This window comes from Hippocampus zosterae, chromosome 13, assembly GCF_025434085.1.
Source record: "Hippocampus zosterae strain Florida chromosome 13, ASM2543408v3, whole genome shotgun sequence".
Taxonomy (NCBI): Eukaryota; Metazoa; Chordata; class Actinopteri; order Syngnathiformes; family Syngnathidae; genus Hippocampus; species Hippocampus zosterae.
In genome coordinates this window covers 13,423,451-13,449,656 of record NC_067463.1, presented here as the reverse complement: position 1 = coordinate 13,449,656, position 26,206 = coordinate 13,423,451, and the positions used below count along the sequence as shown (strand labels likewise).

General features: G+C 40.9%; 2 protein-coding genes across 4 annotated transcripts in view; one reads left to right on the top strand and one right to left on the bottom strand.

Annotated features, from left to right (window-relative positions):
• The first annotated feature begins 425 nt into the window (after window positions 1–425).
• Window positions 426–13,484, top strand: LOC127612782 (voltage-dependent calcium channel gamma-1 subunit-like). Its single transcript, XM_052083578.1, has 4 exons — window positions 426–967; window positions 11,100–11,174; window positions 12,175–12,321; window positions 12,394–13,484. The coding sequence occupies exons 1-4, from the start codon at window positions 730–732 to the stop codon at window positions 12,624–12,626; spliced, it is 693 nt and encodes a 230-aa protein (XP_051939538.1). The 5' UTR covers window positions 426–729; the 3' UTR covers window positions 12,627–13,484.
• A 367-nt stretch (window positions 13,485–13,851) lies between these two features.
• Window positions 13,852–26,206, bottom strand: part of helz (helicase with zinc finger) — a 35,370-nt gene continuing 23,015 nt past the window's right edge. For all 3 annotated transcript variants that reach the window (XM_052083484.1, XM_052083485.1, XM_052083486.1), the window contains exons 22-33: window positions 25,901–26,084; window positions 24,235–24,463; window positions 23,432–23,708; window positions 22,378–22,423; window positions 21,345–21,532; window positions 20,993–21,197; window positions 20,839–20,909; window positions 19,349–19,844; window positions 19,017–19,272; window positions 18,179–18,869; window positions 17,372–17,660; window positions 13,852–16,978 (exon numbers count right to left, since the gene is read on the bottom strand). In XM_052083484.1, coding sequence (XP_051939444.1) covers window positions 16,629–16,978; window positions 17,372–17,660; window positions 18,179–18,869; window positions 19,017–19,272; window positions 19,349–19,844; window positions 20,839–20,909; window positions 20,993–21,197; window positions 21,345–21,532; window positions 22,378–22,423; window positions 23,432–23,708; window positions 24,235–24,463; window positions 25,901–26,084 — 3,282 coding nt within the window. In that variant the 3' untranslated portion in view covers window positions 13,852–16,628. The remainder of the gene's footprint in view (window positions 16,979–17,371; window positions 17,661–18,178; window positions 18,870–19,016; window positions 19,273–19,348; window positions 19,845–20,838; window positions 20,910–20,992; window positions 21,198–21,344; window positions 21,533–22,377; window positions 22,424–23,431; window positions 23,709–24,234; window positions 24,464–25,900; window positions 26,085–26,206) is intronic.

The following is a 26,206-nucleotide window of genomic DNA, read 5'->3' as shown; positions in this document are numbered from 1 at the left end:
TCCATATTATTACGTATTGCACGGCCACAGAAACTGCCGTATGAACGCAAGTGGGGCTGCACCGGAGTTAACACGCTTTTCTTTAGTGAGCAGCTTTATACGTGTGAAAGCTCCACAAAATGTACACTGGTGTAAGATATATCACAACAAAATACATCGGCGCAGCACCGATGCAAAAGTGTGCCGTGTGAACACCCCGAGATTGGCTTCATTTCTTATTTCCAAATGAATACTCTTCCACTTTTCGATATGAAAAAAAGAGCACTCGCCATTTAATCCTTTGTTGTTTTTCTGGGCCGATTTACAAGCATTCATATATGTTATGAGCAACGGAATAGGTGCACAACTTGACTCATCAGTCACATTTATAGCATTAAAACTCCCCCACCCCCATTTCAAAACACCAACCAACACCCAACACCGCCACTCTCCACTTTGCCCGCAAAGGCAGACAGTTAGGTTGGTCATCAGCTTTCGTGATCTACCTCAACAGCTGTGTCTCTAAACTTGCAGCCCCCCTCAGTTAGAGAGCAGATCGGAGCGAGCGGGACGGAGCAGTTTGGCCCTGTTCATTTGGAAACACAGGCACACCCTCAAAACATAGACAGAGAGACAACACGACAGAAGCTTGCTGCTGTCAAAGTGAAGTGGAAAGGGTTGTCGAATGTGTAGACGACAAAAGATCGGTTTACATTTTTCGCTAGACTGAACGTTTGAGCACCTCGAGGCATGGAAAAGCGCGCAAAGATAAATATTGCCATTTTTGTGCTGCTGGTGGGCATGGCCTGCATGTTCACGGCTGTGGTGACGGACTACTGGGCTGTGCTCAGCCCTACGGTGAAGAAGATCAACGCGACGTGCGAGGCGGCCCATTTTGGCCTCTGGAGACTGTGTAAGAAGCAAATCTACATCAGCGCTGACGAGTACGAGGAGAAGCATGGCTGCGGACCCATCACCCTGCCGGGAGGTGAGGCGAGGTTTCATGTCCGTTTCCAAACTAAAACTGGTCCACTCGGTTTCCTCATTATCTGTTGTAGGTTAAGGTTATTTTAGGTCATGAACACTCATGAAAATGCTCAAACTAAAATGGAATAATATATTTTTGTTGCCAAAATAAAATAAAGTGAGCGCTTTAAAAATATACATAAATTATTAATTAAAAATACATTTTGCATTTATAGAACAATTTAAAACTAACTCTAATAATCGTGAAAATATCTTTTGTTTCGGTCTTTGTCCTATCATTTCATGAATGAGGTTTCAGCGTGTATTTTAAATGTACTTATTTCAGTATTACAGTGTGACTGTTCAGAAGAAAGCTCGTGCAGTCCTTTATTATTCCATGTTCTCTGCGTGCCTGCGTGGGTTTTCTCCGGGTACTTCGGTTTCCTCCCACATTCCAAAATCATGCATAGTAGGTTATTGGGACACTCTAAATTGGCCCTAGGTGTGATTGTGAGCGCGAATGGTTGTTTTTCTGTGTGTACCCTGTGATTGGTTGGCGACAAAGACGGCTGGGAGAGGCTCCAGCACACCTGCCACCCTCGTGAGGATAAACGGATCAGATAATGGATGGGCGGATCTATATACAGTGTGTATATATATATATATATATATATATATATATATATATATATATATATAGATAGATAGATATAGATATATGATATTCCCACACTGGGGAAATTTACAGTCTACAGCAAGATTGTGGGTAGAAAGAAGAAAAACAAAGTGTTTGCATTCACAAAATAAATGTTACCGTTTCAATGTACGCCGGTCAATTAAGTGCAATATGAATATAGATATAGATAAGGTGGCTGTGCTATTTTCATTCATTCATCCATCTTCCGAACCGCTTGATCCTCACAAGGGTCGCGGGGGGTGCTGGAGCCTATCCCAGCCGTCTTAGGGCAGTAGGCGGGGGACACCCTGAATCAGTTGCCAGCCAATTGCAGGGCACACAGAGACGAACAACCATCCACGCTCACACTCACACCTAAGGACAATTTAGAGTGTTCAATCAGCCTGCCACGCATGTTTTTTGGAATGTGGGAGGAAACCGGAGCACCCGGAGAAAACCCACGCAGGCCTGGGGAGAACATGCAAACTCCACACAGGGAGGCCGGAGCTGGAATCGAACCCGGTACCTCTGCACTGTGAAGCCCACGTGCTAACCACTGGACTACCTGGCCGCCGTTGTGCTATTTACAATTGTTTTTCCACATTATTTTATTTATATGTATATGGATTTAACATAATTAAAGAGAGTAACTGTTTGTGACTCAAATACTACAGTACAGTACTGAAATCCACCGTTCAAAATGTAGACGTGTATATTGAATGCATATAAGCGAGATTTGGGTTTCTGCACTTGAGAAAACACAGTTGAAGAAAGCATTTGAGCATTTTCCTCCTCTGTGTTTCACTCTTTGATTTTAAAACATGAATGTGTTGTGCAAATTTGCTGCGGAGCATCAAAATGACAAATGAGGCCATCAGTGCTCCTTTTTGGGACACAGAAAACATCTGAGCCTCCTGCGACGGCCTCAGAAATAATAAAATAAAACACTTAGCAAGCTGCATTGTTTAACGAATTTATATTTTTTAAAACATTATAAGAAAACTTTTTGTTGTTGTTGTTGGAACGATGAGTTTCCAGTTTTTCAAACACAATCTCATTTTTGGAGCTCGATAAACACCAACATTCATGTTCATCAACAAAAAATGAAGGATATTTTGTTTCAGGCTATAATTAGTCCACTGATGTTTGTCTCCATCCATTTCATGTTTCAAAAGCCCATAATAAGCTTCATATTTTGCAGTAAATACGGAGCAGGCCATCATGCAAACAGGTTATCTTCTTGCTTGTGGGACATTCAGATGACTACAATACAATACATGCTGATTTATATAGCGCTTTCACAACAGCAGCTACCGGTAATTGCAACTAATTCTGTTAGCCGAATCATTTTCAGGTCCACATAAAAAAGCCTGATTAGCAGCCATCGCCGTGCCGATGTTTACGAACACAGTAAACCTGCTTGAGAGTCGTGGCCCTCGCTGGGCTGCTCCGAGTCTGCTTGCTGTATTTGGAGAGGAACGTTATTGTTTATCACAGCCGGAGGTCTTTCAGGGCAGTGTCAAAAGCCGGTGATAAAAAGCAGGACTAATGCCATGAGCAACGCAGTGAGATGAAATGTAGCCTGAGCTACTGTTAAGGTCTTATTGTAGATTACAGGTCAGCGTCTGCAGCCTGACGTTATTTACTCGTCGGAGTTTGAAACCATTTTACCCATTTGATATAACTGAAGGAAAAATAGTCAGTTCCAGCATCAAACTATTACATATTAAAATTTAACTACAGGCAAATTTTCAGTACATTTTAAGTGAGAAAAGAAATTCACCACTCTCATGTGTACAACATAACACAACACTTTACAAAAGACGCATCTTAGCTCCTTGAATATGAGTTGGCTTACATCACATAGCTTGTGTGCAATCTTTGTCTTTTCTCACGTTCTTCTTCCGCGGTCAGCCCATTCTTACTTAGAGGGTTCCACTTGATCGAAAGACATTCCATCCAAAGCCAATCGTTGCATCACAGCTCAAAGGATAGAGAAAGGAATTATGAGAATGTTGCTTTGATTAATTATGCCACCATCACAGCAGACATAAAATGTGGACAATGAACTCAGTATGGCTCCAGACGAAAACCTTTGTCGTATTTATAAAATGCATTTTGTACAGTATATCTGATGTGATGTGATGCTATGTCAAGTCTGCGGCAGGCAGTCATTAGAGATACAAATATAGGCCCGTGAATGCTCAGCTGTTGTTGCTGGCAAGTGTTCACAACCGGTCCGAGTCTCCTCTTGAGTGACTGCGCCACCTGTAAGAAGCCAACTGAGCTCCAAACTTTGCTACCCAACTAGAGCAAGAATTCGTCCTGCTGCCTTCACATTTCCAGACGTTCAAATTACCACACACTCAACAAAAGTTGTGGGGCATAATACCCTGAAGTGAAACGGCTGCGGCCATTTGACCTCCGTTAAGCGCTCACCGGACATTCTCTTCGAGGGAGAGGACACACGGGGACAGCCGGCCTTCTCTGTGGCGCGTGGAGCGTGGGGGATTTCCCATTTGGAATGTCATCGCTCTGCATGAATGATCAACTCAACAGCCATTTTATTAGGTACATCTAATTAGTTCCAATATAAACACCGAAAGGCTCACACTTCAGCGCTTCTAGAATAAGCACCATTTTGGTGGCGTGCGCATGTGTCAACCATTGAGAACCAACCAACAGAACTGAAGTTGTCGTCATTTACGTGATAATACAAAGTGACAAGAACCACCCTATGATGACAATATTAAAAAACAACTCAAACCAAGAATAGCACTTTGCTGTGGTGAAAACAAAAAGATTATAGTGACATAAAATGTGCTCAAATGTTGTTTTTTTCAACTAAAAACGCCTTACTAAACATGGTCGTTTTTTTCGGATGAAAACGCTTACTATACATGGTCGTTTTTTGAGGGGCTAAAAACAACTTACTTTACATGGTTATTTTTTTTTCAACAACACACACACACACACACACACACACGCACACACACACACACACACACACACACACACACACACGTACAAATTCAAAGGCACATATGGATAAGGTGAATGAAGGGAGTCACTTGGCCTCCAAAGCATTCCAGAGCTTTTTGCCCTAAAAAACAAGCCTGAATGTAGTGAGATATGAAATCTCCTGACATTATGTTCTGAAAAACCTGTGTGAAAAGAATTACAGAATCTGAAGCAATGATTCAAATGTCTTAAAACATGCAAATATTTACAAAATACAGCAAACACTCAAAGCTATCTATAATTCACAAAGATTGACGAGGTTTGAAGTCAAACTACAGTCAATAAGTGTGACCTCCAAATTGGATCTTGTTGCTAAGTAACCACCTTTTCCCCTCTTTAATAAATAACAAGTTCAGCTTCGCTTTCATTGGAAATATTTTTAACACAGAGAAGCTTCTTTTTTCCTTATTTGTTTTTTGGCAGGCTCTCATACGAAGACACTTTGCAGTAGGGCGGCCTGAGGAGGAACAAATTAAATTTTGGTGCACTTTAAATATGTGAATCCAGGATTTTATACATATATATTTTTTTTCCATTAAAAAAATAAAAAAGAGAAGTCAGTGGATATTGCACACGTCATGTCAAAAGGCAACACTATACAACAGTTCTGCAAAGGTATATTAATGGTTTATATCATATATTTCCCATATTTTACTTTGTTAACTGTTTTGTTAAGCGCTTTGTTACAGCTGCCACTGTTGTGAAAGCGCTATATAAATCAGCAAGTATTGTATTGCATTGTATATTTAATTGACTTATTCACCGTTCCGTATGACATTCTTTCAACTCCTCTTAATTGTTTCAGTGAGGGGAAAATTCCCCCAGTACGGTTCATAATTTTCAAACAGTGAAATGATCGGCATTTCCAAGTAAAAGCACTGCACTGATGTATTACAGTGAGATTGGATGGAAAGTGGGATTAAGAACCCATATAAATTGTCATTTCTTTGACTTAAAGACGCCTTACTATACATGGTCGTTTTTTGAGGGGCTTAAAAGACCTTACTATACATGGTCGTTTTTTGGGCTAAAAACGCCTAACTACACATGGTGGGGGGTTTTCAACTAAAAATGCCTTACTAAACATGGTGTTTTATTTCTGATGAAAACACCCCACGATACATGGTCTTTTTTTTTCGGCTAAAAAAGCTTACTATATATGGTCGTTTTTTTTTTCGGCTAAAAAGATTACTATACATGGTTGTTTTTTTCGGCTAAAAAAGCTTACTATACATGGTCGTTTTTTTCGGCTGAAAACGCCTAACTACATGGTGGGGTTTTTTCAACTAAAAACGCCTTACTAAACATGGTGTTTTTTTTCGGATGAAAACACCCCACGATACATGGTCTTTTTTTTTCAGCTAAAAAAGCTTACTCTACATGGTCGTTTTTTGAGGGGCTAAAAACGCCTTACTATACATGGTCATTTTTTGAGGGTCTAAAAACGCCTTACTATACATGGTTATATTTTTTCAGCCAAAACTTACTATACATGGTCATTTTTTTTCGGCTAAAAATGTCTTGCTGTACATGGTCGTGTTTTTCGATTAAAAACTTCTTACTATATATACATGGTTGTTTTTTTCGGATGAAAACGCCTTGGTTGTTCTTTTTTTTTTTAGCTCAAAAATGTCTTCCTAAACATGGTAGTTTTTTTTCAGATGAAAACGCGTTCCTATAAATGGTTGTTTTTTGGGGCTAAAAAGGCCTCATGATACATGATTGTTTTTTTGGGCTAAAAACACCTTCCTATACATGGTCGTTTTTCAGCTAAAATCGCCTTACTATACATGGTTGTTTTTTACGGCGAAAAACGCCTTACGATACATGGTCATTTTTTTCGGCTAAAAACCCTCTTACAGATACACAGTCGTTTTTTGAGGGGCTAAAACGCCTTACTATACATGGTTATTTTTTCAGCCAAAACTTACTATACATGCTCATTTTTTTTGCTAAAAACCCCCTTACAATAAATGGTCTTTTTTTTTAAATATGGTTAAAAAGGGCCTACGATACATGGTCTTTTTTTTTCGGCTAAAACGCCCTACTGTACATGTTTTTTTTTGAGGGGCGAAAAACGCCTTACTATAAATGGTCTTTTTTTCAGGCTAAAATGCCTTTCTATACATGGTTGTTCATTTTTTTCGGCTAAAAACGCCTTACTCTACATGGTCATTTTTTCCGGCTAAAACCCCCATTCAGATACATGGTTGTTTTTTTGGGGCGAAAAACGCCGTACTAGACATTGTCGGGGGGGTTTCAGCTAAAAACACCTTCCTAAACATGTTTTTTTTTGGATGCAAACGCCTTACTATACATGGTCGTTTTTTTTTCGGCTAAAAACGGCCTACGATACATGGTTATTTTGTTTCTCATCGCACAACCCGCATCACTGACATGCACTTGACCTTGCACGGGCTAATGCAATAGCATATTGTCATCCCGGCTTTTCTGTTACACGCGTCAATGTTCTCACTCCATCTCACAAAGATGTGCTTTCAGAAACAGGATGCCTTGAAATAAAAAGCTCACTTTGTGTCACATGACAGAGCTTTATTGTGCGCCTCTTCTGTCCATGCGCAATGGAACCTGAATATGTCTATACTAATTACATATCCGCACACGTGGCACCATCACACAAATAGCTTCCACCGTTTCGGGAAACACGGCGCGGAGGGCGAGTGGTTTGCAGTTCCTCTGTTGTCAGCTTGAATCTGGGCTCCATCGCTTCTGCACTTCTGCATGCTCTCCCTGTGCTTGCGCGGGTTTTAATTATATTCATTTATGAGAATAAACCTGGTCTTGATCCAGATGAGCTGTCAAGTTACAGACCCATTTCCAAACTGCCTTTCATTTCCAAAATTCTGGAAAAAGTGGTGCACATGCAGTTGAAACTTTTCTTGGATGAACATAACATCTTGGAGGTCTTCCAGTCAGGTTTCAAGACGATGCATAGCACGGAGTCAGCCCTGTTACGCGTTTCTAATGACATCCTCCTGGCAAATGACTCTGGAGACCACGTGTGTCTGGTTTTATTGGACTTAACTGCAGCATTTGATACAGTGGATCACAGTATTCTGCTGACTCGTTTGCAGCACTTGGTGGGCATTGGCGGGAGTGTTCTTGATTGGTTTAGGTCCTATCTAGCTGACAGGACCTTTTGTGTCAGCCTTGGCTGCTCTGAATCACGCACTGCTCCCCTGTCATGTGGTGTTCCACAGGGCTCAATTCTGGGGCCTCTGCTGTTCTCGCTGTATCTGCTCCCATTGGGTTCCATCTTAAGGAAACATGGTATTCCTTTCCACTGCTATGCAGATGACTGCCAGATCTATGTCCCACTGAGCAAGAAAGACACCTTCTCATTAAGGCCACTCCTATCCTGTCTGGAAGAAATCAAAACCTGGATGGCACAAAATTTCTTGAAGTTCAACGAAAAGAAGACAGAGGTGATATTGTTTGGCCCCAGTGGACCTTGTACATTCCATCCTGTAGACTTGGGCCCCCTATCTCCTTATCTGAAATCAACGGTCTCAAACTTGGGACTTAAACTGGACAGTGATTTCAAACTCGATCGGCAAATTGGTGCCGTTGTTAAATCCAGCTTCTTTCACCTTAGACAGCTGGCCAAAATAAAACCTTTCCTCTCACATGAACACTTTGAGACAGTAATTCATGCCTTTGTAACATCCCGGCTCGATTACTGCAACGCCCTGTACTTTGGAGTCAGCCAGTCCTCCATCAAGCGCCTTCAGCTGGTACAGAATGCCGCTGCTCGCCTCTTGACTGGTACTCGTAAGAGGGAGCATATAACTCCTACTTTGGCATCCCTTCACTGGCTCCCCATTCATTTTAGAATTATTTTTAAGATCCTCCTCTTTGTTTTCAAATCTCTGAATAATCTCGCGCCACCTTACCTCTCTGAGCTCATACGCCCCTACACCCCTGCCCGGCGCCTCAGGTCTGTGGACCAGTCTTTGCTAGACGTACCAAGAACTAAACTGAGGCTCAGAGGGGATCGAGCCTTTTCTGTTGCTGGTCCATCTCTCTGGAATGACCTCCCACTGAACATTCGGCAAGCCTCCTCGCTGCCCATCTTTAAATCCCTCCTCAAAACTCACTTGTATTCTTTGGCGTTTGACTCAGCATGACTTAGATTTGCTATTGGTTTTACTGCTTGGTGCTTTCTACCGCCTTATTACTTATTACTTATTACTGATTCGTCTTACTGTTTATTGTATATGTTAAATCGCTCCATGTACAGCACTTTGTATGCAGCGATGGCTGTTTGAAAGTGCTCTATAAATACTGTTGACTTGACTTGACTTGACTTGACAATAATGAGAAAATAGATCATTATCAGCAGTCAACACTATCTTTGTAAATTTTTGCCAGTCTTCACATTTTCCAAATGAACGCTACTACAACATTTGTCAAAATTCACAATGTCCCACCACTGGTAAGTTATTTCTCGAAGGACCGCGCAGGCTAATATGGTCGATCGGGGCTACCAGGTTCCCTTGGGCACCACGTTGGTGACCCCAAGGCTCAAACACTTTTTTTCTTTGAGGAGCATTTGTGCTTATCAATGACTTCATTTGAACTTTGGAATACTATACAGTACTGGCAGTGCCTACCCTATTTATTATTGGTCTATATGTGCCCTGTGATTGACAACTGAGGCAAGCCATTGAAAGCACAGGGAGTGTCTGAAAATTCTACACCTGGAAACCAAAGCTAAGATTTGAACAGTAAACTTCACAACTTTCCACGTTGATCAAGTCCATCACCACAAGTGGTCCGATGTTGACTCACAATATCCCTCCTTATTCATTGCCAAGATGCTGGATGGGTTTAGGTCATGGCTATTACGTTCTACCACTCAAAAAAATAAAAATGTGTCTTTGTGGACTTTGCTTTGTTCATTGAGAATAGAAACTTCCCTAAGTGTTGCCACAAAGTTGAAAGCGTTCAATTGTCCAAAATGTCTTTGAAAGATGAGAAATGAAATATGCAAAGGTCAACACAAACTCTTATTGAAAAATACAATTGATTCATCAAATTGATTGACATGATTTAAGAGTTCTCTCTTTTTTTTCTATTTAATGTGTCTTGACCTTCAAGGCGTCAGATGTGGTCTTTGTGATCAAAGCATGTCGGAGAGACGTGAGACAGTGTGAAGTTACTTATAGACTTACATATTGACACCATATAGCGACAACAGGTGGAGCTTAATGTACACCAAGTTACAGTACACGAGGCAAAACTATTTAGAGAAGATTTTGAGGCTGAGCAATAAATATCAACAGAACACAACTTTCATTGACAGTTCAGTCAACAGCTCTTCTTATTGCTTGCTTCATGCAAAGTATCGCGCATGAGCTTTAAGTTTGAAGTTCTAAAACGAAATGCCAGCCGTCACCTCGCAACATATACACGGAGGTGTTAACATGCCAAAGCTCTTTGAATAATTTGTTACATCTTTCCACTCAACAAGAAATTACAGCTCAGCCTCCGAAGTCGAACGCAATCAGTTCAAGGCCGCTGTTCGCCTCTCGTTTGTTGTGACTTGAGTATTTTCTCGTAGCAAATAAATAAAGGTAATAAAAATAATGTGTCATTTTCAGCAAAGTAAGACTTTGACTTTTTTGTTTTATGTGTCATACAAGTTTGTAATGGAATAAAACAGTGAAATTCACATTTGCCAATGTCATGCATCTCATTTTCTTACTTGTCACTCGTGCAAAAACATCGTAAACCCTTAATCACAAAAAACAAATAAAACAAACAAACAAACACAAAAAAACCTAAGCCTTTGATAGCACTCTGCAAGTGGCTGGTAACCATTCCAGGGTGTAGCCTGCTTCTCGACCCAAGTCAACTGACATGGGCCAATTTAGTGTGGTTTTGAAAAGGCAAGCTTTCAATATACTGCCTGTCACCGGTAATAAGCTCTTCTCTTCTTTTTTTTTTTAGAGGATTTCTAAGCAGGGCACAATATGATTGGCTGTTTGCAGAGTTGAGTAAACAACAAGCATCTTTGAAGTTAATTGCTACTTTTTGCACAGTCCTACAAAAAAAAAAAAACAAAAAAAAACAGCTCGCCGGTGATGGGAGACTGTGACTCACTAAAAAGAATGTAAGCAGAAGAAGAATGTTAACATTTATTTGTTAAAATTAACATGCCCACGCTTGGCCGCAACGCTAATGAGGATACATTCGACTGAAAACGGATAGATGGACTTTGACAATAAATCATATTTCAGTTTTACTGCCTTGGATGGTAACTTACTTCACACCCTCTAATTTCTCCTAATTCCATCCATCCATCTAAATAAAAGCTGTTCATTTACGGCTGATATTAATATGTCAATGTCTTCTTCAAATCGCTATATTATTACTTGCATCGTAAATGAGCGAATATGTGACTAAACTAACGGATGTTGTTTGATCCCCTCAGATGAAAACTGCACTTACTTCGGCCACTTTACACCTGGACAGGACACTGAGATTTTCGAACACAAAACGCAGAAAGGTGAGTCCCTGACGGGGATTGACAAAACCTCCCACAATACTCGCTTTTCACTATCTTTCCCCCCATCCCCCCACCCCCGCCCACGTCACCCCGACACGAATTCTCCAGAGGCTGCTGCTTTCAATCTGTCATCGTGCGCTTGTACTGCCTTGCCGCGTTTGCGTTCCCAGCTGTCCCCGGCTGCAGCAAATGTATCGGATGGAGCAACGGCGTGTATTAAATTGCGCACGCCTCCACACCCGAAAGTAAAGATGCAGACATTCATAACATAAGTGACCTCCACCCCCATCCTCCGTCACTCAAAAAGCATCTATCAGCGCCGCGGGGGACACGGACGCTGCAAGGTTTTTTTTTCTTTTTCGAATGATTGCCTCATTGTTGTGTGATTCACTCTTGTGTGAGTGCTGTGTTGGGATACCGTCGCGGTGCATGATCACGTCACGGTCACGTCACCGCAGTTAAACGTAAATGTGCTGTGAGAAAGAATTCACTGAGGGAAGAGAATAAAACATCAAGAGGAAGACTTGCAATCTGAAGGAAGGAAGTGCTAAAGTAATTGCTTAGTAATGTTTACAACTCCTGCGATTGGCTGGTAACTAGTTCAGGGTGTCCCCCGCCTACTCCCCGAAGAAAGCTGGGATAGGCTCCAGCACCCTTTCCCCCCGCGACCCTTGTGAGGATAAGCGGATCGAAAAATGCATGGATGGATGGATGGATGATTATAACTCTTATCAATGTGATTACCCTCGATCTCCTGATTTAAGCAACACAGACACAGTCTTATCTGGAGATCTGCATTTGTACTTTGTAATATTGGTGGCCCAGCCCAAGCATCAGTGCTTAGGTGAGGCGTGCCATGCTTGCATAAAAAAAAAAATAATAATAATAATAAATTTTGAAATTTCAATTTCAGTGGAGTGAGAAATCCCGATTGTTCCGTTTTTCTTATCAATGAATGGGGGAAGAAAAAGAAAAAGAAATGACTGATTTCTTGTGACAGAGTACAACATCTCCGCTGCGGCCATCTCCATCTTTGGTGTGGCCTTCATGATCTTGGGGTCACTTTGTTTGATCGGCTCATGCACGGGTAAAGGAAAAGGAAGATTATACCTCCTCAAGCCTTCCGGAATGTTTTTTGCCTTTTCAGGTAGGTTCCTCCGATTACAACACATCATCTACGCCGCCGTCATTTATGATTCTGTTTGATTTTTCTTTGCAGGTCTGTGTTCGTTCATTTCACTGGAGGTGATGCGGCAGTCGGTCAAACGCATGATCGAGAGTGAGGACACCATCTGGATCCAGTACTATTACAGCTGGTCCTTCGGTTGCGCTTGCGCCGGCTTCGTCCTGCTCTTTCTCACCGGCATTGCCCTCCTCATCCTGTCCATGCCACAAATGCCCAGGAACCCTTGGGAGACCTGCATGGATGCCGAACCCGAGCAAGTGGAGTGACAAGCCGACCCATTATTTCGGAGTGAGGAGAACAACAGTTGCAAGGACCGTAGCCGTGATGGGAAGTTTACCTCTCAACCATTAAACAGTTAGAATGTAGGTCTTTTGTATCATTTCTAAAATTGGTACGAGAAATATAAATTGAACATGTCATCTCCTGAACCCCCTTGTTGACAAGTAGGAAGACAGACTGGGCTATACGGTTTATTGCAATTTTACATGAAAGCCCGCACAATGAAATGTGTTCCCTGTTGTCAGAATTTTTGATACTCTTGAGTTTTTATTAGTGTGTGCAAGCGTACCTCAGTCACGTGTTTGCCGACTTAATGAGGTCACATTCAATTTAACCCCCCCCCCCCCGCCTCCCAATGACTTGTCATCAAAGAGTTTCATAATGTGACCATGGTTTGATTTGTTAAGAATTATACAGTGCATGAAGATATATTGTACATATTTGATGTTCCTCTTCTCATTTATTTTTGGGGTATTTCACAAGTCATTGTACAACTAAAAACAAAGACAATCAAATATCTGGTCTTTGCAGTTCATTCAATTAAACATAAATTGAATATGGTTTTATCTTTGTTTTCTGTTTAACACGGTGTCCCACCTTCATTGTAAATGAGTTTGTTATTTTGTGATTTTTTTTTTCTTTTTGTGTGCAAAACTAATTCAATTTGAACGATACATGCATTTTGGTACCATCAGATTCTTTTTTTTTTTTAATACAGTAGTTACATACACATACATTTTGGTAGCTTTTCCTAGGTGTTATTCATAGTAAGGTTGAACTTTGAAATGCTGCATATTTTGTTTGTGTCCCTTTTTAATGCAAAATAAATATGCTTGGGAAAACTACCTCTGTGTTGATGATGAAATGAGGTCATGGCCCTGCGTGCAAACGTCACCTGGCAGTGACTGAAAATCTCCATTTAGTTAGGTACACATTTCTGAGTCACTTTTGCATAAACCTAGAATTACTAGATACAAGATGTTATACGCCTGTGTTTAGTGCTCGACACCTCAATTAAAGACAACCGGGCGAATTCTAATACTGTATAATTAAAAGCACATTTCTGTTCCATTCATTTTGGTGTGATGGCTAAAATGTAGACTATACAATAAATAACTCAATCAAAATGACTTTTCGCACGTTATGTTCAAAGGCAAGGACAAATGTGTCATTTGTTGAGGATGATTATGAAGGAAAAAAAATCCCAGCAAATTTCAATAAAAACACTTTAATAGAGAAACAAAGTAAATAACCTTTAAAACACAGTCTAAATCCTTTATTATAACCACCATCAGTTGAAATGGAAAAGAGTAAAACAGATCTATGCAGTACTTTTGCAACCACATGGGTTTATCCATTGGGATTTGGAGGGATTGTGTGGATGTGCCGGTGCGGATTCCCTGCAGGGAGGTACAGTTGAACAAAGGGATGACAGAATCTCTACTGGCTGGGCCAAAGTTGCTCCCCTCACGTGCCGCTCATAAAATGCTCGACTTTTGGATTCTTCAAAAACATGGCAAGCAAATATGTTTCAGAGAAAAAAATACAAATACAAAACTGGAGGGAAAAACATTTGAATCCAAACAACTGATAGTGTGTAATTTAAAAAGTGAGGGCAGCGTAAATGAATTCCATCCATCCCTTATCTGAAGAAAAAAAAATCCTTCAATAGTCTTTGGCTCAATGCCTTCTGCCAAGATATATATTTAAAAAATGGTTGCTGGAGACGCAGTGACATATTCGTATTGCACAAGTTCAGCCAACGAGCTTCAAACACACCAGGGAGCAACCTCAGCTTGAGCCCTGCTTGAAACACATAAACATAAATGCATTGTCGAATGACATGTTAGTAAAATAGAACAGCTGGCTTATGTCACATTGTACACATCAAATACACAAGGAAATTTTGACTTGTGGAAATGGTTGATCAAAAATTTGGTTTTCCACACACAATTGATACAAATAAAATCAGGGATAGAAAGTTAATTAAAAAAAAGACCATGCAATAAAAAAAGAGAAAAAATCATGATTGTAGTTTAGCTGCATTGTGGCACAAAAATTGAAGTACAGCAACGTAAATGTAAGTATTGTACAGTGGCGAGGAAGGTGTGTAACAAAAATCGAAGACTGAAGACATTTTAGACGACCGACTGGATTTGCGGATTTTGCCTCGATTTTTTTTGTTGTTGTCAAACTGCATAATTAAAAAGGACATGACTCTTTGTTTGTATATCATCTACAAAAATCTCCAAATTTAGGGTTTGTGAATACCGAGGAAATGCATATTTACAAGTATGCGTTTATCCAGCGCTATCAGACCCTAAATGACAAGAATGTGGACCTCGGCAATGCAATGTAAGTACCAGCACAAGTCGACAAGGAGGTCCCTTTTCACATTTAAGAAGTTTAACTGCTGAATGATAAATCATGGCACAATGGGATGATGTCACTAGTGTGAGCCAGACAGGGCAGTGAACACAAACTACAGCTGCTTACAGCTTTTTTTCCTTCTTATTTTATATTATAACAAACAAAGAAATAAAACAAAATACTCATTGACTGACCCATTGTACTTATAAACCAATTAGGAGCAAATGAAAATCATTTATGAAGTTGCTGAACGATGTCATCTTCACATTGATAGTAGATTGTCTTATTGTGAAAACATAACAGGGACAGTGCGTGCTAGTTGGATCTCAGCCATATCCAATGCATCTTTATCACAAATGTCAGTGCGTTTATATTTGTAAAAAAAAAAAAAAAGTCGACTGGCAGTGCTTCCAATTACGCAGAATGCCACACCACTCTAACTTCAAAGTCCCCCCCAACCCCCATTTTCACATTCACTAACCATCACAGTACTGCAACATTCTATAGCACGAGACCTTCTTGTCCTTCTGCAAACAGCACATATCATATCCCTTCTTCTATGACGTTCTTAGATTTCACTGGAGGTTTTGCTCAGCTCAAATAAAATTGCCACAACTGGTGTTTTTAGCGCGAATAAAATGGATTAAAAGTGGCCACAATGGGAGCAGTGAAAGGGTATTGCAACCACGGGATAAAGTACAAAAAAATTAAATAAATCTGCACTGTATTCTCCTGACTAAAAAGTAAAATGTATATTTTTTAAAAGATTAAAAACATATATTTCATTACTTTTTCTTACCGTATTTTTTTTTTTTTTTTAGAGAATACCACCACCCATTCGCCCATTTAAGATCCAAAATGAGCTCTAATAATGGAAGGGAAACCATCAATATATGACAATGTTTCAACAAGCCAAAAGTGGAATATATTAGTTTTGGCTGGCTTTCCAGAATGTCCGACATGTCTGAAAGCATAACAAGCGTCTACAATAATTTAAGGACATGTCTGTGGCATACAATTCAGTCATTTATTGTCTTCAATGTACAGATTAGAGGAAACTTGCCTACGTCTATACACTTCTCGATGTAGATTGTGTCAGCTGACCACTTAGCTTTTGACTGTTGCCACAACTAGAGTAGTACAAAAAAGGAAAAAAAAATCAAGTGGAACAGACAAACAAACTTGACAGAAATGCAAACACGTGTGTTTAGTAACCAGCAAAACCAACTTCAATATGGAAGTAAAAATGCAGGGAAGCTAAGTGGCCAACCAAAACTTCTTTAAAACTGTTAGCTTTTTTTTTTCTTAGCATTACGTACGTACATATACAACTGTAGATAATATAAGTATATATGTTCATATATACATAATGACTATGTATATATACCGGTAATGCATTCATTATATATATACTTTTCTTCACAGATATGTGAAACAGGAGAAACGGTTACAAATAAAAAGGTTTAAAATAGAACAGAATGCAGAAAACCTACTGATAGAAACAATTTGTAAATGAACTCATCACTACTTTTTTTTGTATTTTCAGGGACGAGATTTTTCTTTTTTTTTTTTTTAGTTTTTTTTATTTTAGCATGTATATATAGGGTTGAAGGCGACACTCATTTGAAGTAGGAATAGTAGCCATTGCTACCATCTGAACTTCCTATACTGAGCTCCTGCAGGAGCGAGAGTGGGTCGCTGTTCTTTTTGGCCTGCTCAGGGCGAATGGCTCGTGGTTTGGGCGGAGCGCGGAGGGCACTGGCATAGGACATCGTGGGTACTTTGTTTAGATTTGGAGCTGCCTGAACAGGCTCTGCAGGAGCCTGTTGTGGCTGCTGCTGCTGCTTGGACATGAGGGGTGGGAACTGTCCGGGGTGCTGAAGGGAGGTTAGTGAGTGGGGATGTGTCTGTTGTGCTGCCGGAGGCTCCGCCTTCACCTGCTCCTCCATCTGACGGAGGGCCTTCGAAGCTGACAAAACACACACATAGAAAGAACACTATTATATATGCGGCACCCAAATGGTATGTGCTGCCAAAAGAAGTGAACTCTGTGTGAATGCTTTTCGATCCAGGTTAAAAAGTGTTCCAGTTTTGTCTCATCTGTGCATAGGACATCCTCCCAGAAGCTTTGTGGCTTGTCAACGTGTCACTTATCCCTGTTTCACTTAATTATTTGCTTTCAACAGAGTAACGAAATACATTTTTTATCCCTTAAAAAAGAAGCAATATACATTCTAAGCATAATTCTGACAACCATTGCAATCAAAAGAAAGTGACTGTGGCCAACGATGCACATTGGAGGTTTTACTAGTGTACTCAGACATGACAATACCTCTTCTGAAATAATTTTAACTTTGCCTACCTAGAAGTTCCCGATGATGACCAAGGGGCCCACCTCCATTACATGGAATGTTCTGGAACGGACCTGGACCACCACCATTGCTTGGCCAGAGCTCATGTGAAGGGTAGCCGTAGGGGGGGTGTGGGTGCTGCTGCATGTGTGGATGGGGGTGGTCCTGAGTCCTGTCAGCTGCACAGGACTGGGACTGCTGGGACATGGCATTGTGGCTATTGGCAAGAGAAGGTTGATCGGGGTAGCTTGAGGAAATACGGCGCTGATAAAGGGGCCGACCAGGACCTCTGGGTTCATACTGGATACATGAGAGAAAATGAGAAAGGTGAGAAAGACATCTAAAGCAACGCTCGTACAATTATACCTTCATTCCAATGAGAGTGTTTTAGCCTCATCCAAAAAACACACAGGCATTTGGTAATATCAACCATAACAGAGAGGAGGTGCAAGAGGTGATAAAATAGCCTGCAAAGCGAAGAGTATTTAGGAAAAAAATAAAAGTGCTATGGCCAATTCTTAAAATTGTATACAAATTTCAGACGTCAGAAAACAATTCTACACTTAATTATGAATTCCAAGAAGAAGGGTAAGTGAAGTGACACTTATTTTACAGTATGTTTGATCTCTCCCCATATAGGGACCCATTTCAACATGGTAAAAAAAAGAGAAAAGAAACTTTTTAATAGCTCAGGTTGTTAGTTGGGGTCATATCTGTACACAAAGGTCAAACTTTTTGCATCCAATACACCATAGAAATTTGCAATTCTGATTGATGAAGACAGCACAGAGCAATCCAAATACATGTTTGATATCTACCTCATCTACACTGTGCAGGGCAGTGGTTGCAGATGTTCTGGGTGACAATGAGTGGTAGGACTCCTGGTCTTGACTTTGACTTTGCTGAGATTGCTGCTGCTGCTGTTGTTGTTGTTGATGATGGTGATGATGATGTTGTTGTTGTTGTTGTTGCTGTTGCTGCTGCTGCTGCTGCTGTTGATGCTGCTGATGGTGAAGCTGCATCAAATGGACTTGCTCCTGCCTGCTGGGTGGGGCCATGACGGGCACTCCGTATGGAAGACCATGGGCCTGGTTACCCAATAAGTGGCTCTGCTGGGGCGGGCTGACAGATGCACCTCCACCATGGGACCACTGCGCCTCCTGTAAAAGGTATTTGACCTGGGATGCGGGGGGACTGGTAGGGTGGGCTGGTGTCTGCTGTGCGTAGCAACTGCTATTGTAAAGGGGATTTCCAACAGGATGCTGCTGCAGAGCTGCCGTGTTCAGAACATTGTTGTTCAGCTGATCACGTCCGCTTTCATGGGGGAAAGGCCCAGATGGAAATTGACCGGCATGATTTGTAGTGGCAGCTAAAGAAGATGAAGGCTCGGCTGAGGCACGGGACTGGCGATACTGGAGAAGGCGAGATTGAGGAGGAGGTTGAATTTCACTTGCTTCCCTGGTTTCAGGTGGCTCCTGTTGGGGGATCTCTCTCAGCAGGCCTGTGTACCTGACGAGTGAAAAATGCGATGATACACCAGATCTTGACGCAATCAACACCAATAACATTTGTCAAATTACTGTAGAAATTAAACCACAACATTATTACATTATTTTAAAACACAGTTCTTTGTTTGATAGGAGTGGTTGGTCTAACCTGTTGAAAGGAGGACCAGTGGAAGCAGCCGAACCAGCTTCATCCTCCATGTTGGCACCAAGGCCCCAGTTAGCTGCACGGTGCAACTGATGTGAGAAGCGAGCCATGCCTGGCTGAGCAAGGTGGGGGATTTGCTGGGGCAAAGGGAAGGCGACACCCCCTGGGAGGAAAGGGCCTGCTGCTTCATTCCACTGGCTGAGCCTGGCAGCCTGCTGCTGCTGGTTCAGGACCTCCAGAGCCAAGGGGCGCCGAAGATCTAAAAAGCCAAGACACTGCTCTAAAATGACTGCCTTTGTGATTTTGCACATTCACATCCATTCAAGACAACTCACCAAGACCATCTGCGTGCACTGCCTCTTGTCCTTCCTCCCCAAAGCTGCTGACTCTATTGTTGTGCTGTGATAAATTAGGGTGGTGACCTCCCAGGTGGGGCACAGGAGTCCTAATGGAGCTCCCCATCTCTTCTACACTTCCAGATTCTGGCACATCTAAAGTGGGAGACTGGGCAGCCCTATGTGGGGCAATACTGCCACCAAAAAAGGATGCACCGGGACCTCCACTAGGGAAAGCAGGGCTGATCTGACTCTGTTGAACCATTGCTGGGTGCTGAGGCTGGTTTACCCGATAAGGCAGCCTTGAGACTGGACATTGTTGAGGGAGGGCTCTTCCACCGACGGGATGCGTGGGGAAGGCGGGATTAGGTGGTGCCAGATGATAATTGAGTGCTCTCTGAGCAGCCGAGGGGTCTTTCCGGTGAAGCAGTGCATTTGGAAAACCGGCTAGCACATCGGTCTGTGATTCCAGACTTCGCCCGGTGTCAAAATCACCCTGGAAAAAAATTATGCATTGAAAAACATGGGGGAAGACAAGTTAATTAACATTTGAATTATATATGTTTGTGTGTCAAAACATTGAATCTGATGTTGCTGTCATACAGTCAGTCAGTCACTATCCACAGCAACATGTATTGTTAAAATTGAAATTTTCTCTCTTTTGGACTTGGGGTGGGGGGGAAACAAGCAAACAAACAAACAAAAAAAACCTCACAAAATTACAGGCACAATTACAATACGGTTGGGGCATTGTGTTAAACATAGAGCATAAAACTCAATAATAAGTAGTAAATGAAAGCTATTTTACAAGGTAGGTCATAGGTGTCAAACTCAGGTCCTGGAGGGCCTGACACCTGATTCAAATGAACAGGTTCAATGTCAGACTTGCGCAGAGCTTGCTGATGATCTGATCATTTGAATCAGGTGTGTTGCAACAGGGAGACTTGGAAAACATGCAGGGCAGCGGCCCTCCAGGACCTGCGTTTGACAACTATGAGGTAGGTATTCAAAATAAAGCTCTCCAGGCAAAGAAAACTAATCACATAAACTCATAGGTTTGCTACTAATACCGGTTAAAAATATCCATGCGAGATATTCATAGTAAAGTGAAAACAATAACATGTTTATCGAATTAAAATTTGGACACAAGTTCAGTCAATTTAACGTAAAAATAAGTGATTCGCTTTTTCAACCAAACCAAGGGTGTCCAAACACTTTCTTCCAAGTGCCACTTGGACATCTTATTTTTTTAACCACAATTAACCAACCCATCAATGTAGGTAAATATATGCAAAGCCATAATCTTTAGATTTTTTGGGGGACTGAATATACCAAATAGTTAAAATAAAAACATCTAGATAACGAAAAAAAGTCAATGATATTTCAGGATTTTGTGGTGTGTGTGTGTGTGTGTGTGTTTAGTTGAAAACAAGGTGAGAGATTGCAAAACAAGACAGGATTTGTTTGGAATATGTTTTTGTACAGTGTACCTGTTTATCCTTAATTTCTGTGTTTTTTCTCTCGGTTGTCTGCTCCGACTTCGGACATCCTTCAAGTTTTCCTAAAAAGTGGTCAACAACGATGGTGTTATTAGCATATCTTATCTCTGTGAAATTTTGTTATAAAAGGAAAATCAAAGCATGCCATTTCTGATGGCATCTGACTGTAGATCTGTGTCGGGGCTTGGTTGGCCCACTCCTAGGGGAGATGGATGTACCACTCCACTGCAGGGAATAGGGGAGCCTCGATTCTGGGCCTGCAAAAGGTTGAAGTTGTAGGCCATGGCTGCCTGGTGGCTCATGATGCGTGGGTCAACAGCAAAGCGATTCTGATAACTTGGCCATGGCAACTTAAGAAGAAAAATACAAACAATAACATAATTCCTTTCTGATCTCAACATGATGATCCAAGACGAGCTTTTTTGCTCTTTATACCAAATTGGCTTGCACATATTTGTGAATATGAACTCATGTTTTTATCGAGGCAGAACACTTACGGGAAGTGGCATGGGCATGACCATGTTTCCGCCATATACTGCTGGAACGTAAAGGATGCTAGCACCTGTGTGAGGGTCTATCCTTTGAACAGGACTTGGTGACTTGCCCAAGCCAGCTGGGGCGGCACCCACAGGCGGTGTAAATGCCTGGATTGGGTTTCCCATTAGAACGGCTGGGTTGGGCTGGACTGCAATGAGAGGAATTGAAAATACTGTTTACCCTGGGATTAAATCATTTAAAAAGATTTAACTGCATGTGTGTTACTGAGCCCACTTCAGAATGTTTCCCTTTAACGGGTGGTTGTTAAGTAAAAGCAATTCATTCGATTTGTTTGTGTACTCGGTGGTTATTGAAGTTTTCGGTTACACTGCATTTGTTTATTTTTGGCACGTTGATGAAATAGGCTTTTAAATAACCGCCCAAAAAGGATTAAGTCTGTCACATCCTTCAATTTGCGCATGGCACAAGGAATTCATGGAGACAGTGATGGTTAAAAGCAGGAGTAGAAGAGCAAGTAGAGAAAAAAACTGCCACCATAAAATAGAAAATAAAAAACAAAAAAAAATTCTGTCTCTTGTCCATTTTGTCATTGTTTTCGCATTGGTCTATACATTTATCTGTACCGTTTCTTGAAGAAAAAAAAACGACACGCACATACATACACCTTGCTATAAATTACGTTTTCAAAAATTTCACGCAAAATGTGAGAACCCTGTAGTTGACATTTACAGGTCACCGGGATCCGGCGGCACCATGGTTGGTAACTGGTTAGGTGGGATTGTCTCAAAATCTTTTCTTGTTATGAGTTGATTGACACATTACTTTTTAATGCGACCTGAAGACGTGACAATGATGGTGAGACGTCATCATTTTACCTCAAGCATTCACAACAAACCATGATGGCAATTATGTCATTGACTTGGCAACCAGTACCATGTACCGATACTTTATTTATTTAAAGAGGTTTGGGGGGGGGGGGTCACACTTCCGCAGAATACTTAAGAAAATGAGCAGAACACTCAAAACACTCACCATATCCTTCAGGTGGAAGGTGCTCTGTGTGGTTGGCATGTTTGCTCTGCAAGAAAGAATCATTCGAAAATCACATACAAGTCAAATGTGTGGCCATGTGTTGCCGCTCCAAAGGAAAACCATGGATTTTTAGAGTGGTCCTGCTGTAACACGCCACACTTGCTATTGCATGCCCATTTCATTATCAATGGGGAGGCGTCAATCAAAGTGTGTAATAGTAGAGCAACTAAATTAATCCGAATATTATTCAGTCATGCAGTACTCAATTTCAAATCTAAGTTGGACTCAGTTATATAACTACGTGACTATGGACCGACCACATGTCTAAATACTGTGTGCTAATAAACCTGCCTTGCAGCAATGAACCTCCATGCCAAACAGATTAGAAAGCTTAGCCTAAAAATATTGCACAAAAAGCTAGAATGACTGTTACAACAATATGTCACCCATGAATACTAAAATAATGGGATGACCTTTTAAACAAGCAACATGATGCATATGCTGAAATAACATTTACTGGAGACCTCACAGGATCAAATGTTTCATAGCTTAAGCTAAAGCCAGCTGATGCCGCAGCTCATTAGGCCCAGTAGGTGATGGCAGCAGGTTGGCAGCAGTGGTGATTTTGTTAACCTTTACCTCGAGGCAGACAGCGGGGACAGATGTAGGCACATAAAAAAATAAAAATAAAATAGAAACACTGCAGTTTCTAAAATTAATGACCATAAAAGTCATTTCTTGTCAGGGTTTGGGAACATGTTACATGAAACAAGAAAGCAATTTAGCCACAATTTATTTCCATCATCCATCCATACGGGCCTGCTTAAAAGAGGGCATCAACCCGAAAAACATTCCCACAATGTGCTGCAAAACAAATGAAGAATCTTTCACGTATTTATTTTTGTACGTCCCGATCTTGTCTGTGAATTAAAGGCGATGGCAAGATAATTGGATATGAAAGTCAGATGGATGATTACGCAAATGTTATTGTATGTTGGTTTTATTGGCTTTACTCCAAACTACATGAAAAAACAAAACAAAAAACCCGTATTACCTTAGGTGGCGATTGCTGCTGTTGCTGCTGTGCCTGCTTTGTGGATGTCGCCTGCACATGCTGAGGATGAGGATGATGGTGGGCATGTAGCACCTGTGAAGGCGGGTGCCCTTGCAGGGGCCTGAGTGCACGCGGGATAAACTCTGGAGCCAAAGGGTTGAGAACATAGGTCTTCTTTAGCTCCAGGGCCTCAAGTTGGGATTTTATTTGCTCAAAAGTGATGCCATGGAGGCTTGAATTTTCATGGCAGATGGAAACAAAATGCTCCCAGAATTTTCTAAAAATGAACAGAGAGGAGACAGCATTTAAGTAAGCATCTTCTTCAGAAACTCCTATTTAGAGTATCACGACTGCCTGTGTCTGCATTCCTTGGGATTCGGCTTGGTGCAGTAATTTTTTTGGTTCTTTAGTTTTGTTTTTGTGTGTCCCTTATCAAATGCTCTGATATTTTATCTTCTTGTAACGAACAGCCACATGTCAACAAAGAAAATACAATGCAGGATTTCCTCACTAGTGTCATTTAATTGTTTGATGGTGGATTACGCCATGTTAGGTTTTATGTCACATCATTTAAGTACGGTAGCTGACAGTTATTGCTATGCCACCTCTACACTCGGCAGTGGAAATGCAAGACAGATGAGATTTTAGGCACTCAAAATATACGGATACTGTATGGATTGGTCAACTATACAAGCTAAAAATCTGCTCAAAATTGGTTGGAATTTTTCAAATTAAATAATAAGAAAATAGATTCACTCCACTTTCACAAATCCTCCAGTGGTATGAAAGACAGCCTATCGTACCTGCACCGTCCAACAGAGCACAGTGCTATTGGGTCTCCCACAACCGCAACCAGCGACTGAGCTCTGGTGATGGCTGTGTTGAGCAGCTTGTAGTTGGACAAAAATCCATAGTCCAGATCCTCAGTGGAGTCCTCCACAAGCTGCTCTTTCCTCTTGATGGCCGTTTGTTTTCGCTTGCAGGTATGCCTCGTCCGCACTGTGCTTAGGAACAGCACCCGGAACTGTTTACCTAGAAACATGTCTTTGTTGAGTGCCTGAGAGTGCTCATTCAAAACTGACATTCTATTTAAAACAAAACACACATACACAAAAAAACTCCTAACTTCTTAAGAAATAATTACAATTGTCTCTAAAAATTAATACCATATGCATTTAAATAGTTCAAATATGAATTTCCCCCCAAAACGATATCACAAACCTCATTCAACCCTACTGAAATCTATCATTAAAAAAAAGATACAGTATACCCCAACAATTACTCATAACTATATTTTTTCTCAGGAAAAAAAACCTGCATCACAGCATTCAGGTCGAAGAGGCCAAGTCATAGGAACTGGGAAATATACGAGTCACAATGTGTCCAATCTCGTATTGACTATTAAAATTATTATTTTACAGTATTTCTAAAAACGATCATAATTATTTGAATAAAAAGCGTATATTTTTATTTTTTCATTCTGCAGTATAGTATTTTAGTGTATAATACTTGTATAAAAAAAAAATGAAGCTTAATACTTCACGGTTTTCGTCTATCTTGGGTTCGTTATTTTTACATGGTAACCACCGCAATAAATGAGTTTTCATTGTAAATGGCTCTGGAGGTTGCTAATAGATCATAAAAACAAAAAAAAACGTGCTTGTTCAAATTCAAATTCTGGCATCAATCAAAGTGCCGTTTCAGTGTACGCGTCTCTGTGTCTTTTATGTGCAATTAATGAGGGGGTTAATGACCTTTTTAAGAAGACTAAATTAGCGATTTAACATAATTTTGGGGTAATGTTCCATTGATGTGAATATGCAACGAGATACGACAGCTGCGCGTGAACGAAGCTCGTAATGAGGACGGCTGGCACCCATCAAACATGAACAAAGCGGAGTAAACAAGATGGCATTTTAAAAGACTTATTTCCTGAAAAGTTGTCATTTTGGGGGTAAAGGAATTCCGCCCTAAAACGACCATGAATAAAATATGAGTAAAAATGCACTTTAGAGTAAAATGTATGACTAAGCGTCTCACTAAAAAGTGCTCAACGCTGCCCTTGTAGTTAGTCTGTTTTTGACATGTTGAAAGTGTTCATGTACATTACAGTCTGAAAACTGTAAAAAAAAAAAAAAAAAATTAAATCCATGTAGACATATGTCATCATTTCTTAAAAAACAGGATATGTTCCTGGTTATTTAATTGACAAGAATTCACAGAGAACGTGAACTCTAGCTTGCTTCCAGTAGAGCAGGGTGCCAGAGGCGTTGAACTTTTACAGACAGCCCTTTTACCACTTTTTGTGGATAATTTCCAGGAGGCCTTCAAAAAATTGAAACTCACTTCAATGCTAAATTTGATCAAGGTCTGAGCACTTAATAGTAGCGGTCATCAGTACACCAGTTCGGTACATATAAAGGTCTTACAAACAAAACGATCGTGACCCGGTAAAGTTTTTTTTCTCACCTTGGACATTGAGCACTCTTTCCACGCTGACTTCATGCATTCTCTTCTTTCGGAGTTCGGCCCGAATGCGAAAAACCTGGTCGGAATATGGCGACACCACTCCAATGCTGCCCTCATCCAGCTTTCCCCAAGCGACTGGCCACTTCTTGCGTAACTCCTCAACACGCTCCACAATCTCAAAAACCTGTAAAACAAAACATTTAAAAAACAAACAAAAATATAAAATACTTTGCAAAACCCCTTTTTTAAATAGGGTACTGGTCCAGACCATTTTGTCAAAACTCCACACAGTTAAATTAAGGATTG